At 45.2% G+C, this 10,709-nt stretch overlaps 1 protein-coding gene across 4 annotated transcripts in view; it reads right to left on the bottom strand.

The window, feature by feature from the left end:
- Positions 1 to 2,228: 2,228 nt before the first annotated feature.
- The window catches only part of XPNPEP1 (X-prolyl aminopeptidase 1), a 65,222-nt gene continuing 56,741 nt past the window's right edge, over positions 2,229 to 10,709 (bottom strand). For all 4 annotated transcript variants that reach the window (XM_017887168.1, XM_017887167.1, XM_017887166.1 and 1 more), the window contains 5 exons: positions 9,144 to 9,213; positions 8,086 to 8,259; positions 7,307 to 7,383; positions 6,048 to 6,146; positions 2,229 to 2,771 (listed from right to left, as the gene is read on the bottom strand). In XM_017887168.1, coding sequence (XP_017742657.1) covers positions 2,643 to 2,771; positions 6,048 to 6,146; positions 7,307 to 7,383; positions 8,086 to 8,259; positions 9,144 to 9,213 — 549 coding nt within the window. In that variant the 3' untranslated portion in view covers positions 2,229 to 2,642. The remainder of the gene's footprint in view (positions 2,772 to 6,047; positions 6,147 to 7,306; positions 7,384 to 8,085; positions 8,260 to 9,143; positions 9,214 to 10,709) is intronic.

The following is a 10,709-nucleotide window of genomic DNA, read 5'->3' as shown; positions in this document are numbered from 1 at the left end:
AGAAACTGACTGCATATATCCAGGGAAAGGCTCAAGCTCAGAAAAAAACCTGAGAGACCTTAAGTTGATACCTCAGACTAATACTTGGCCCACAGACTCCCTTATAACAATAAATAATAATAATAACCACACACATTAACAAAAGAGAGCAAACCCTAGGGAAGGAGGAGAATCTTATTTCGAGTTACATTATTAGATTCAAATATCCAACTTTCAACCAAAACTCACAAGGCATACAAAGAAACAAGAAAGTATGGCCCATACAGAGGAGAAGATAAATCCACCGGAAAAAAAGGAAGTATCAATCAAGAGATATAAACATAAAAAGAAACCAAAATGAAATTCTGGAGCTGAAAAGTACAGTAAACTGAAGTGAAAAATTCACCAGAGGGATTCATAGCAGATATGAGCAGGCAAAAGAGAAAATCAGTGAACTTGAAGGCAGGATAATAGACATTTTAGAGTCTGAAAAACAGAAAAAAGATTAAAGGTAACAGAGCCTAGGAGACCTGTGGGACACCATCAAGCTGACCAAAATACATACTGTAAGAGTCCCAGGAGAAAAGAGAAAGCAGCAGAGAGAATATCTGAAGAAATAATGGCTGTATAATTCCCAAATCTGGTAAAAGACATGAATGTAAACATCCAAGAAACCCAATAAACCCCAAGTAAGATTAACTCCAAGACATACACACCAAAATACATTATAGTTGAGTTTCCAAAAGTCAAAAACAGAGAGAATCTTGAAAGCAGTGAGAGAGAAGCTACTTACCAAGTAAAAGGGATCTTCAATAAGATTACCTGCAGATTTCTCATCAGAAATGCTGGAGGCCAGAAGGCAGTAGGCCAATATATTCAAAATGTTAAAAGAAAAAAATAAAATAAAATAAAAACGGGCAACCAGAGAATCCTATATCCAGCAAAACTGTCCTTCAAAATTGAGGGAGAAATTAAGAGGTTCCCAGGTAAACATAAGCTGAGGGCGTTCATTACCACTAGACCCACCCTGCAAGAAATGCTTATAGGAGTTCCACAAAGTAAAATGAAAGGACAGTAGACAGTAACCCAAAGCAATATGAAGAAATAAAGATCTCAAGAAAAATAAATACATTGGGCAATTTAAAAAACCAATATTATTGTACCAATAGCTTGAGATTCCAGTTTTTGTTTTCTATATGATTTAAGACTAATATAATTTTTTAAAATTATGCCTAAATGCTAGTATTATTGTTTTAAAAGTCAATGAGACTGGTTTAAAATAATATAACTATACAATGGAATTGTCGTTAAAAATACTTAGATCTAATGTATTGCCAAGTTAAAAGATAAAATTGTATACATACAGAATGATCCACTATTTGTAAATGTGGTATGTTATGTTCATATGTGGCATATTCTTTTATACATATACAACTAATCAGTATTTTAGTGAATTCTGAATACAAAAAAGGAGTCAGCAAAAATATAAAGCAGATAATAGTGGTTATACACAAGGAGTATGTCAGGTTGGATTAATAAAAAAGCAGACCCTAAAACAAGGATTCGCATGTAAATAGTTCATTCAGGATGGTACCAGGAAACACGAATGGGACAGGGAGAAAGTAGGACACGGAAGAGAACAAAGAAAACAAAGGGTTGGTTATTGAGCAAGTTACCATGGTGGGCAAGTGGGGCTCAAACCCACTGGAAAACCCTAAGTGACAATGTAAGACACATCTCAGATATCCTAGCCAAGGGATGAGGAAGTCTATTTGCCCATCCCCAAACACGATGGTCTGAGATCTCAGGGACATTAACTCTCCAACCCTTGGAGCTTGCCCCACATATACAAGTCAAAAGAAATCCTGCAGACACTTGTCACAGAATCCTGCCTACAAGTAACAGAACAATGAGAGCTGTGGCCATGTAGGTAAGACACTGGAGGCATCTACTATAGGATGAGTTCTGGAAAACTGACTTTTGACATAATTTTTATTGTGTTTTGCATAGCAGTGACACATTTTAAAATCAGGGAAAAAAAAAACTGAGATAAAAATACCATATTAGGTTTTCTAGAGAAAAGAAACAGCTTACAACTAGCCCCCAAATGTGCAGCAAAGCCAGGGGTCTCTTCTCAAAGGGGCCCTACCACCTAGGAAATGTCTGCCACAGAGCCAGCAGCCCTGGAGATCAGCTCACCTGACATGCCAGGGGACAGCACCATGAAGAAAGAGACAGCTAAGACAAAGCACAGTTTTGACATTTTTATTCACTGATCATAAATATAGTCTCATGAGCATTAAGGTGATCATGAATGATGTACTAGCACCTGGAACATGACCATCATGGAGCACTCATTGTTTCCCCATCACTGGCCAGAGAAGTCAGGGCAACTCCCTTTCATCAAGTGTTCAACTTTGGAGGGGCCCTCCTTCTGGTGCAGCAATTTTATTCTTGGCTCGTTCTCAACAATTAAAAAATCATAAAAGACTGAGTGTTTGCAATAAAATATCAAAGAGGATAAGAAGATTTTCTATTCTTCTTAAAGTCTAAAGTAAAAAGGGGAGGTAGGGAAGAAGGAGAGGAAAGGGGAAAGATGTCAGGGATCTGCCACGTTTCTTCCTTTCCCCAGAGCATTTTGTAAAAACAAAACCAGGGAGGTATTAATGCTGTTTGGAGATGGGTTGCGTCTCTCTGATAAGCCACTCGAGAGCTTCCTGGCGGCCCTGTTTCTGCAATTCCTTCCCAATCACGTCCCTGCAGGTCAGATGGTAATTGTTGAGCCAGTCGCACTGCAGGGGAGAGAAGGACAGACACAGTATTCACCACCCCATCTTTAACAACTGGATAAACAGGTCAACAGCAAGGGCCCCCATGTGCTAAGATCACAAGCTGAGAGAAAAGGTGTGCAACACCCTTTCTCCTTACTCACAGACAAGTGTTTTCCTTGTGTTCAGTTTCCCTGGAAATACACAGGACCAGACTTCATGACTTCTGGTGAAAAGGCCCCCAGAACAGTTTACTATTATAAACAGTAGACTCTAAGCCAGTAGCTCCTGCTCCCACCTGTGTGGCTTCATCCTGGGAGGTGGTAAGCTGGGGAATAGCCCCTGGACTATCTGAAAGCTCCTACTAAGAGAGACACCCGAAACTGTCCTGCCAACACACTGAGCTATGGATCCTATATCCGCTGAAAAAGTTGAATAAAAAACTAGGATCAGTCAAGCCCATGAGTGTCTTTTGAGTGTAGCTGCCTAGATGAACCCAAAAACCTGTGGTGATTAAAGACTGTGGTGCAGCAGAGTGGGGCTGGGAGTAAGCTTAGTTTTCAGACTCTCAACTCAACATGCCACAAGAGCAGGAGACAAAAAAAGAGAGTGAAAGGAAGGACCTGCTGGCAGGACTTGGTGCCTGGGCAGGGGCTGATCCACTACACATGATGGCAAAATCCCCCTTGGTTGTACAGGGAAAAAGGTGAAGTCTGGAGTGAAGCAGGTTTTACCAAGAGGACAACAAGCCACTCTCATCACTGTCTATGGGGTAGCTGTCTGGAAGCTGAGGAGACCGATAGTGCCACGGGTGTGGTTGTCATAAATGAGTCAAAGGCCATTTTGGAGGGCAAGGATGTTACAAAAGTACTGGCTTCAGGGACTACAATCCAGCCAGGTACCAAAGCCCAGCTGGCTTTAAATAACCCCAGATGGGGTCAGGATGGGCACACAAGCCCATTAATTACAAAGGACTGACGGCAGACAGATAGAGTGGTGTTACCAACTGGCTGTGACCAAGCCAGGGTTCCAATCCCTAATGAGAAGAGCCTACTAGCCTACTAGCCCCTTCTGGGAGTCAGGGAAGTGATGGGGACAGGGGACGATGTCAAAAGCAGGCAAATTGCTATGTGTCCACAGCAAGGCCAGCAGGGCTACAAAGCAGCCTACTGTCCAAAGCAGCTCAACAGTAAGCTGAAGGCAGCATCCTGGTGTAAGCCTGGGGCCACAGCCAAACTCCCAAAGCCCTTTTGGTTGGGAGCAGGGAGGGAAAAGTGGGAGTGTGGACAGCCTCGGCGGGGCCTGAGGACCATCACAAGGCCCTGATAGTCTGCAGCTGGCCATATTCCCATCCGAACAAGGTCCTCTGCTGCCATCTGGTGATAAGTGATGAGAATGCAGACCCAAACCAAGGAGTCCCTAAAGTGACTCCAAAAAGACAGGCTAAATAGTAAAGGGCAAATGACCAGATATTTTAAAAGCCAGGTATTTTAAGAAGACATTATCTGCTCCACAAAGAGTAACTGGCCAAAAGAATAGCTCAATGATGTGGGCATGCAAGGTGCAGCAATGAACCACAGCATAACACAGATCCCTGGTCTATGTCCAATGTCACGGGAGTAGACTGATTCTTTCTCCTTCAAGGAAAAATGGCCTCGCTTAAACTTCCTCATACACTACTTCCTGGATAAAGGGGAATGTCATATGGGAGAAATGCCTCCTGATGGGTACACTTTATGTACATTTCGACAGCATGACCTAGAATTACTTGGCAGGAAGCCATAGCCTTGGACTCCCAAGAGTACGAAATGACATATTACTGGAAAGCCCCTTGCTAAGTCCCTGGAAGCTGTGCCCAAGGGCCATTACAAAAGACACTGGTTCCTATGGGGCAGAGGGATTCTAAGCAGGGTGGCTCCCATGCCCACCTATGTGTTCTCATTTCCTCTCAGCTAAGGCAACACTTACAGGGGCTGGACAAGAGCCCTGGACACTGGAAGGACTCTTCCTGCTGAAGAGACACACTGGACACTGTGCTGATAGGCTGAGTCTCCTTTTCCATATCCATCTGCAAGCTGCATAACCCACCCAGTACAGGGCCCATGTGGGTCCTGTGAGTGCGAATGTTTAGCTGAACCAAGGGCACGGATGGTTAAGCAGAGGCACTCAAGCACAGAGGAAAGCCAAGCAGGAAGTGGATGGCCTTTCTCGTCACCCACCTGTGAGCTGGAACAGGCAGGAGGCTTCTAGCTGGGAGAATCCCGTTCCACAGCTCCTGTGGAAGGGAAGGTCCTTGACCCCCAAAGACCCTTTCCTTTATAGCGCCAAGAACAAGGCCCAAGTGGGCACCAGTGAGGAAATTTTCCTGCCTTGAGAGGCACTCAAGGGCCAGTGGCTGCCTCAAATAACAAAATCTTATTGCTGGAGTAACCCATCGTGCTTACCCTGCCTTCGGCTCCCACCAGTCATTTGCTTTTCATTGAAACTTCTGACCCCTGCCTTGCTCTGGAATTTGTCCTCCTGGCTTCCAGTTTCCTGGTTTGGGAACTGTTTTGTCTGTCTAGTGCTAACAGTTCCTACCCCACCTCTTACCCTTGTTTCTGCTCTGACCTTGATCATCTGTGTGACTCTTCAGGCCTTACTCATGTCCCCAGGACTGCGATCTCACCTGGCCTTACCAGTCCAGGGTCTGAAGGAGTTAAGACCCATAACCCTCTGAGCTAAGCAAGTAAGCACTGTTGTGCCCCAGGCCTTGTGAAGGGTTTCACTGCCCCAGAGTGACCACAGTAGTAACCGAGAAGGGCTGGTACTATCTTTCTCCTTGTCTGTGTGAAAATGGGACACACGATAATAGATTTTGCTTTGCATTTCGTTACTGTTTCATGTAACACAAGAAAACAATCTGGTATGTACAGTGGCCAAGAGGCCCCACCATCCATCTGGCTTTTTGTAGGGAACACACATAGGCTCATATTTGCTAAACACGCCTCAGTGCAGCTATGGAGGAACAGTGCAGCTAAACAATGGCATACGAGTTCCACCCACAAAACCCTACAGCCCTAGAATGGCTATAGGGAAGAGGACTATCTCCACCTGGAGGCCCAACAAATACAGGAAAAGCTCAAGAGTCCTCAGAAAACCTAGGGCTTTCAGACTCAACTGGCCTAGACCTCTTAAATTTAAAAATTACAAAGTGAAAATGAATTAGAGAATTTAGGATTTAGAGAATGGATTAGAACTATTTAGGGTAGTCTCCATCTCCCCTAGTAACATACCTGCCCACCAAGACTTCCCCATTACCTCTTTGTCTGTAAGAGAATCCACATCTATCATTTTGGTCTGAATTGGAACCAAAGTTAGAGGTTCAAAGGTCAGGCTTCCCCGGTTATTAAAATTGTACTGTGGGAGAAAGAAGAAAATAGACGTGTTTCCTCCTCTTTACTATGCTGAAGCACCATGACATCATTCCATCAGCATGCCATCCCTCAGAGCCAGGGGTAACTGGGAGCCAAGACGTGGTGAGCTGGTCACCACTTTTCATAGACACACAGGAAACCTGATGCCACTTTCCAAGAGCTCCTCCACTGGGCAAACAACGGCCTGTGCCATCAGGAACGAACAAACAAAGGGTGCTGAGGGGCTCCCAGCAGCAGTTCCACAAGGCTGATGTCTACTGTGACCGGAAACAGGGGCAGGGCATGGGGGTGTCTGGGCTCAAGGGCATCTCTGGTTTTGATTCTCCAGGATGCAGGGGTGTAAGTCCTCAATATCATTTTTTTAGCAGTCAACTGTGTGGCCTGCCTTGACCCAGCCAGGCCCGTCAGGCGACAACACATCTATCCACTGGAGCACAAAAGAACATGTTGGGTTTCTGTTCATGGCAGCTTTTGGGAATGAGATGGGAGGTCACTTCCAAGAATAGTGACTTCCATGCCAAAGCAGACAGCAAATCCCCGCAGTCAACCTCCTTGCTGACACAGGAAGCTACTTCCCTCCAATTGTTCCATTCCACCAATGGAGGAGGCACAAACAGGTCTTTTAGGTAAAGCCTAGGGCCTAAAACCCTGCAGCCTTGGTAACACTGATGGGGGAAGAGGGTGAAACACCTGTCTTGTATTGCCTTTGAGGCTGACCCTTAGATAACTCAGGGTTCCTCAACTTTACCTAATAAAAGTCACCTGGGGAGGGTGACAAAATTACAGCTTCCAGGCCCCCCACCCTGGAGATTCTAGGGTCTGGGATGGGCCTGGAAATTAGCACCTTGAACAAGCATCCCCAGCAGAAGAGACAACAGGCCGCCTATAGGAAACTCTGAGCCCCAAATTATGTGAAGCAAGCATCAGCCTGATGGCCCGTGAATCCCAGTTCTGGATCCCAGTTCATTAAGGATTTTCTTTCTGGCTGTACAGGCAAGGAGTGTGGTTTCCAGGAAAGTCCCTGATATCTGGAGAAGAAGGCTCCACGTCGGCCCCAGAATGGCATACTCTCGGCTCCAAAGACATTAAGTCTTCATCTTCCCACATTAAGGAACAGGAAAAAATTTTTTAATAAATACTCACCTTGGTCTTCACAGGAACCACAAGAACAACATTCTCAATGCGAATTCCAAAAGCCCCATCTTCATAATACCCAGGCTCTAAAACAAACCAAATCCCAAAAATGAGAAGCAGCCCACGATGACGATGTCCACAGAGAGAACCTTTCACTCCTGGGATGACTGCCCTACTCCAAAGGAGAAGAAATAGGTGAAGGGCCCACTCTATCCGGTGTAAGAGCCCAGAGATGCCACCTTCTCTCATATGGCCACTTTTTTATAAGCATTTGAGGTACAGAAAGCTAGACTCTGAAGTCCCTGCACACTGGCTACAGGGTAAGGAGTACAATAACAGTGGATCCACTAAATAAATCATGGTTCACATCCATAAGACACGATAATGAAGGCATTAAAATATATTTACAAAGACTTGGCAATGACCTGGGGAAAGCAGTATATCAAGTAAGAAAGCAGAACATAGACAAGACGCCCAGTATGATCTCAGTGGTTTTTTTTTTTTAAATGATATCTACATATCTGAAAGACCAAAGCTAATACAGCAAAACATTAAGTCATGTTTCCCCTGAGTGTTTAGATTGCAAATGATTTTCATTTTCTTTTTACACAGTTCCCATCTCATTTTTTCTAAAATGAACATGTATCAGTTCTATAATCAGAAAACTTCATTACTGTTAGGAAGGGAAAATTATTGCCAATTTAAACTAATTAAAAAATAAAAAACAACAAATAGCTTTCAAAAAGGCTCAAGGATCCATGCATGCCCTATATGTGATGGATGCTTACCATCGGTGACAATCATGCCTGCCTCCAAGGGCTCATCAGAGAATGTTTTGTAACTGATGCCGCAAGGACCTTCATGGACATTCAAAAAAGACCCAACACCATGTCCAGTCCCGTGCAAGTAATCTAGGCCTGAATCCCATAAAGCTGAACGGGCAAAGGAGTCAAGAAGGTGACCTGAAAGATAGAAAGAGCCACTTAATGATATTTGCACAGAGCTTTAAGACATTAGATTTATTACGTTTGGCTCCAGAACGTGAAACAGAAACCAATAGGTAAGTTACTGGAGGGTTCCGATTTCAGCACAGCACAAGGAAGAACTTTCTAACAATCAGATCTCCTGAGGAACAATCAAAGTTCAGTCTGAAGCTAGGCAATCATCCATTCAGGATGCTGGTGAGGCGCGATAGACACCTACAGCACACAGAGGCCATAGAAGACAAGGACATTCCCTTCCCAGCTCTGCGACCCTAAGGTTTCAGAATTACAAAGATGAGACTCTAACCAGACTGCAAGCAGGCAGGCAGGCATGACAGATGAGGCAACTGAGGCCTAGGGAGATGAGTACACATCTCATCTACCCAGAAGCAAGGCAGCCCAGGTCTTGTCAATGCCCAGTCCAATGCTCCACCTACCAGGCCTCAAGCAAAGTAGTACATAGCTGAAGTCAGGGTCCCAGTAAAATAAATCCTAAAAATCCAGAAAGGAAGCACTCAGTACTAAAGGGCAGACAGGAGGCTGCACCAACTTAGACTCAGGCCCTGTGACCTTCCCATCTGGTTTGTTCTCTCCTGGGGGCCATCCACATGTGTCATCCAATACCTAAGTGGTCAGGAGAAAGGTGCACAGTGGGTACTGGGCCCAATCCTAACCCCAGCTCCCTGAGGCCTCTGGGCTCAGTCAGTGGGTTCTGCAGACTCACCCCATGAGCACCTGGCTGGGCCTGAAGTGGGCTGGGGACCTCACAGTGAGGGAAGGACATGTTCTTTCACTCAAACATAGACATATTTGATTCTCGAACAAGAAAAAGAGCCTGCCATGTGACAGAATGCACCACCTACCTTTGGTTCCAGTCGGGAAAACAGCTGCACTCACAGCTATATGGCCCTTGAGGACATATGTGAAGCATTCCTGCAAAGAAAACCCAGGGGCATGTTGCAGAATGGGGACAGATGCCTAATCCTGTAGTTTTCTGGTAGTTCACAAAATCCTGCCTGCTAAAGTTTTTAGCAATATCACAGAGACAACGTAAGTAAAAAGAAAAAAATCTGGTGGAAAAAAAGCCTGGCCATAGGGCCAATTTCCCAGAAAATCTTGAAATTCAATTTAGTAGAAGAGCACTGTCAGAGAGATGACCCCACAGGACTCTATAATGAACACTCTGACATACTCCATCATGTGAGCCTTAGAAAGAACGGAAAAGTAATAAAAAGTACTGATGACCGTAGCTAACATTTACTGAGCGAGTCCTCTGTGCCACGCACTATTGTAAGCACTGCATGTTTGATCCCACACTTCACGATGGAGGCACTACTGTTATCCTCGCTTCACAGAGATTCAGTAGCATGCCCAGATCACACAGTGCGGAAGTGGCAGCATCTGGCCTTGGGGCCACGCAGTCTTGCTTCAGCACCTGTGCTTCCTACCACCATCCTATCTTCAGGGGTTATCCCCACTTTCTGGACAAGAGAAGTGCTACCCAGAAGTGTAGCAGCTTGCCAGTAAGGTACAGAGTCAGGACTAAAACTCCTTTCTCCTCAGTCTGGTTGAGCTCTTTGAAAAGCACAAAAAGGCCGGGCGCAGTGGCTCAAGCCTGTAATCCCAGCACTTTGGGAGGCCGAGACGGGCGATCACGAGGTCAGGAGATCGAGACCATCCTGGCTAACACGGTGAAACCCCGTCTCTACTAAAAAATACAAAAAACTAGCCAGGCGAGGTGGCGGGCGCCTGTAGTCCCAGCTACTCGGGAGGCTGAGGCAGGAGAATGGCATAAACCCGGGAGGCGGAGCTTGCAGTGAGCTGAGATCCGGCCACTGCACTCCAGCCTGGGCGGCAGAGCGAGACTCCGTCTCAAAAAAAAAAAAAAAGAAAAGAAAAGCAAAGCACAAAAAGAGTCACACCAAAATAATCCTAGACGCAAGGTCTAAAGTCTTCTAAGGCACTGGTGCATACAAAGGGACAAGGCAAGGGACCAAGACAATGAAACCTGCCCCACTACATTGCATAAAACCCTTTTCCTTGGATAATCTTCCTGAAGGAGCTCCCTTGGACAAACAGATTCATTTAGGTGCTCAATCAGCATTTGCTGAGCAGTGACTATGATCCAGGAACTGGCTGGGCTCAAGGGAATTCACAGCCAGCTGGGAAGGTGAGTCCTTTTATTCTTATTTTTACGGATGGTGACTGCTTTGTTCAACGTCAGAGCTAGTAAATGGCAGAGAAGCTCTGAAGCCAGGTGTCTCCAGACCCCTGGTACACATCTCTCCGCCTCACAGCTCTCTTTCCCCTTTCCATGCCAATCATACCAGAAACTTAATAGAGTCTGTCATTTCGGAAAGTTCCCAGAGAGTTAAGCCTATAAATAAGAATCTCGAAAAAAGAAGGGGGTGGCCTTCAAAATCAAATCT

Source organism: Rhinopithecus bieti, unplaced genomic scaffold (assembly GCF_001698545.2).
Source record: "Rhinopithecus bieti isolate Rb0 unplaced genomic scaffold, ASM169854v2 scaffold_13348, whole genome shotgun sequence".
Classification (NCBI taxonomy): domain Eukaryota; kingdom Metazoa; phylum Chordata; class Mammalia; order Primates; family Cercopithecidae; genus Rhinopithecus; species Rhinopithecus bieti.
Note: the sequence above shows the minus strand (reverse complement) of the source record. Positions and strands in the feature narration are given on the sequence as shown.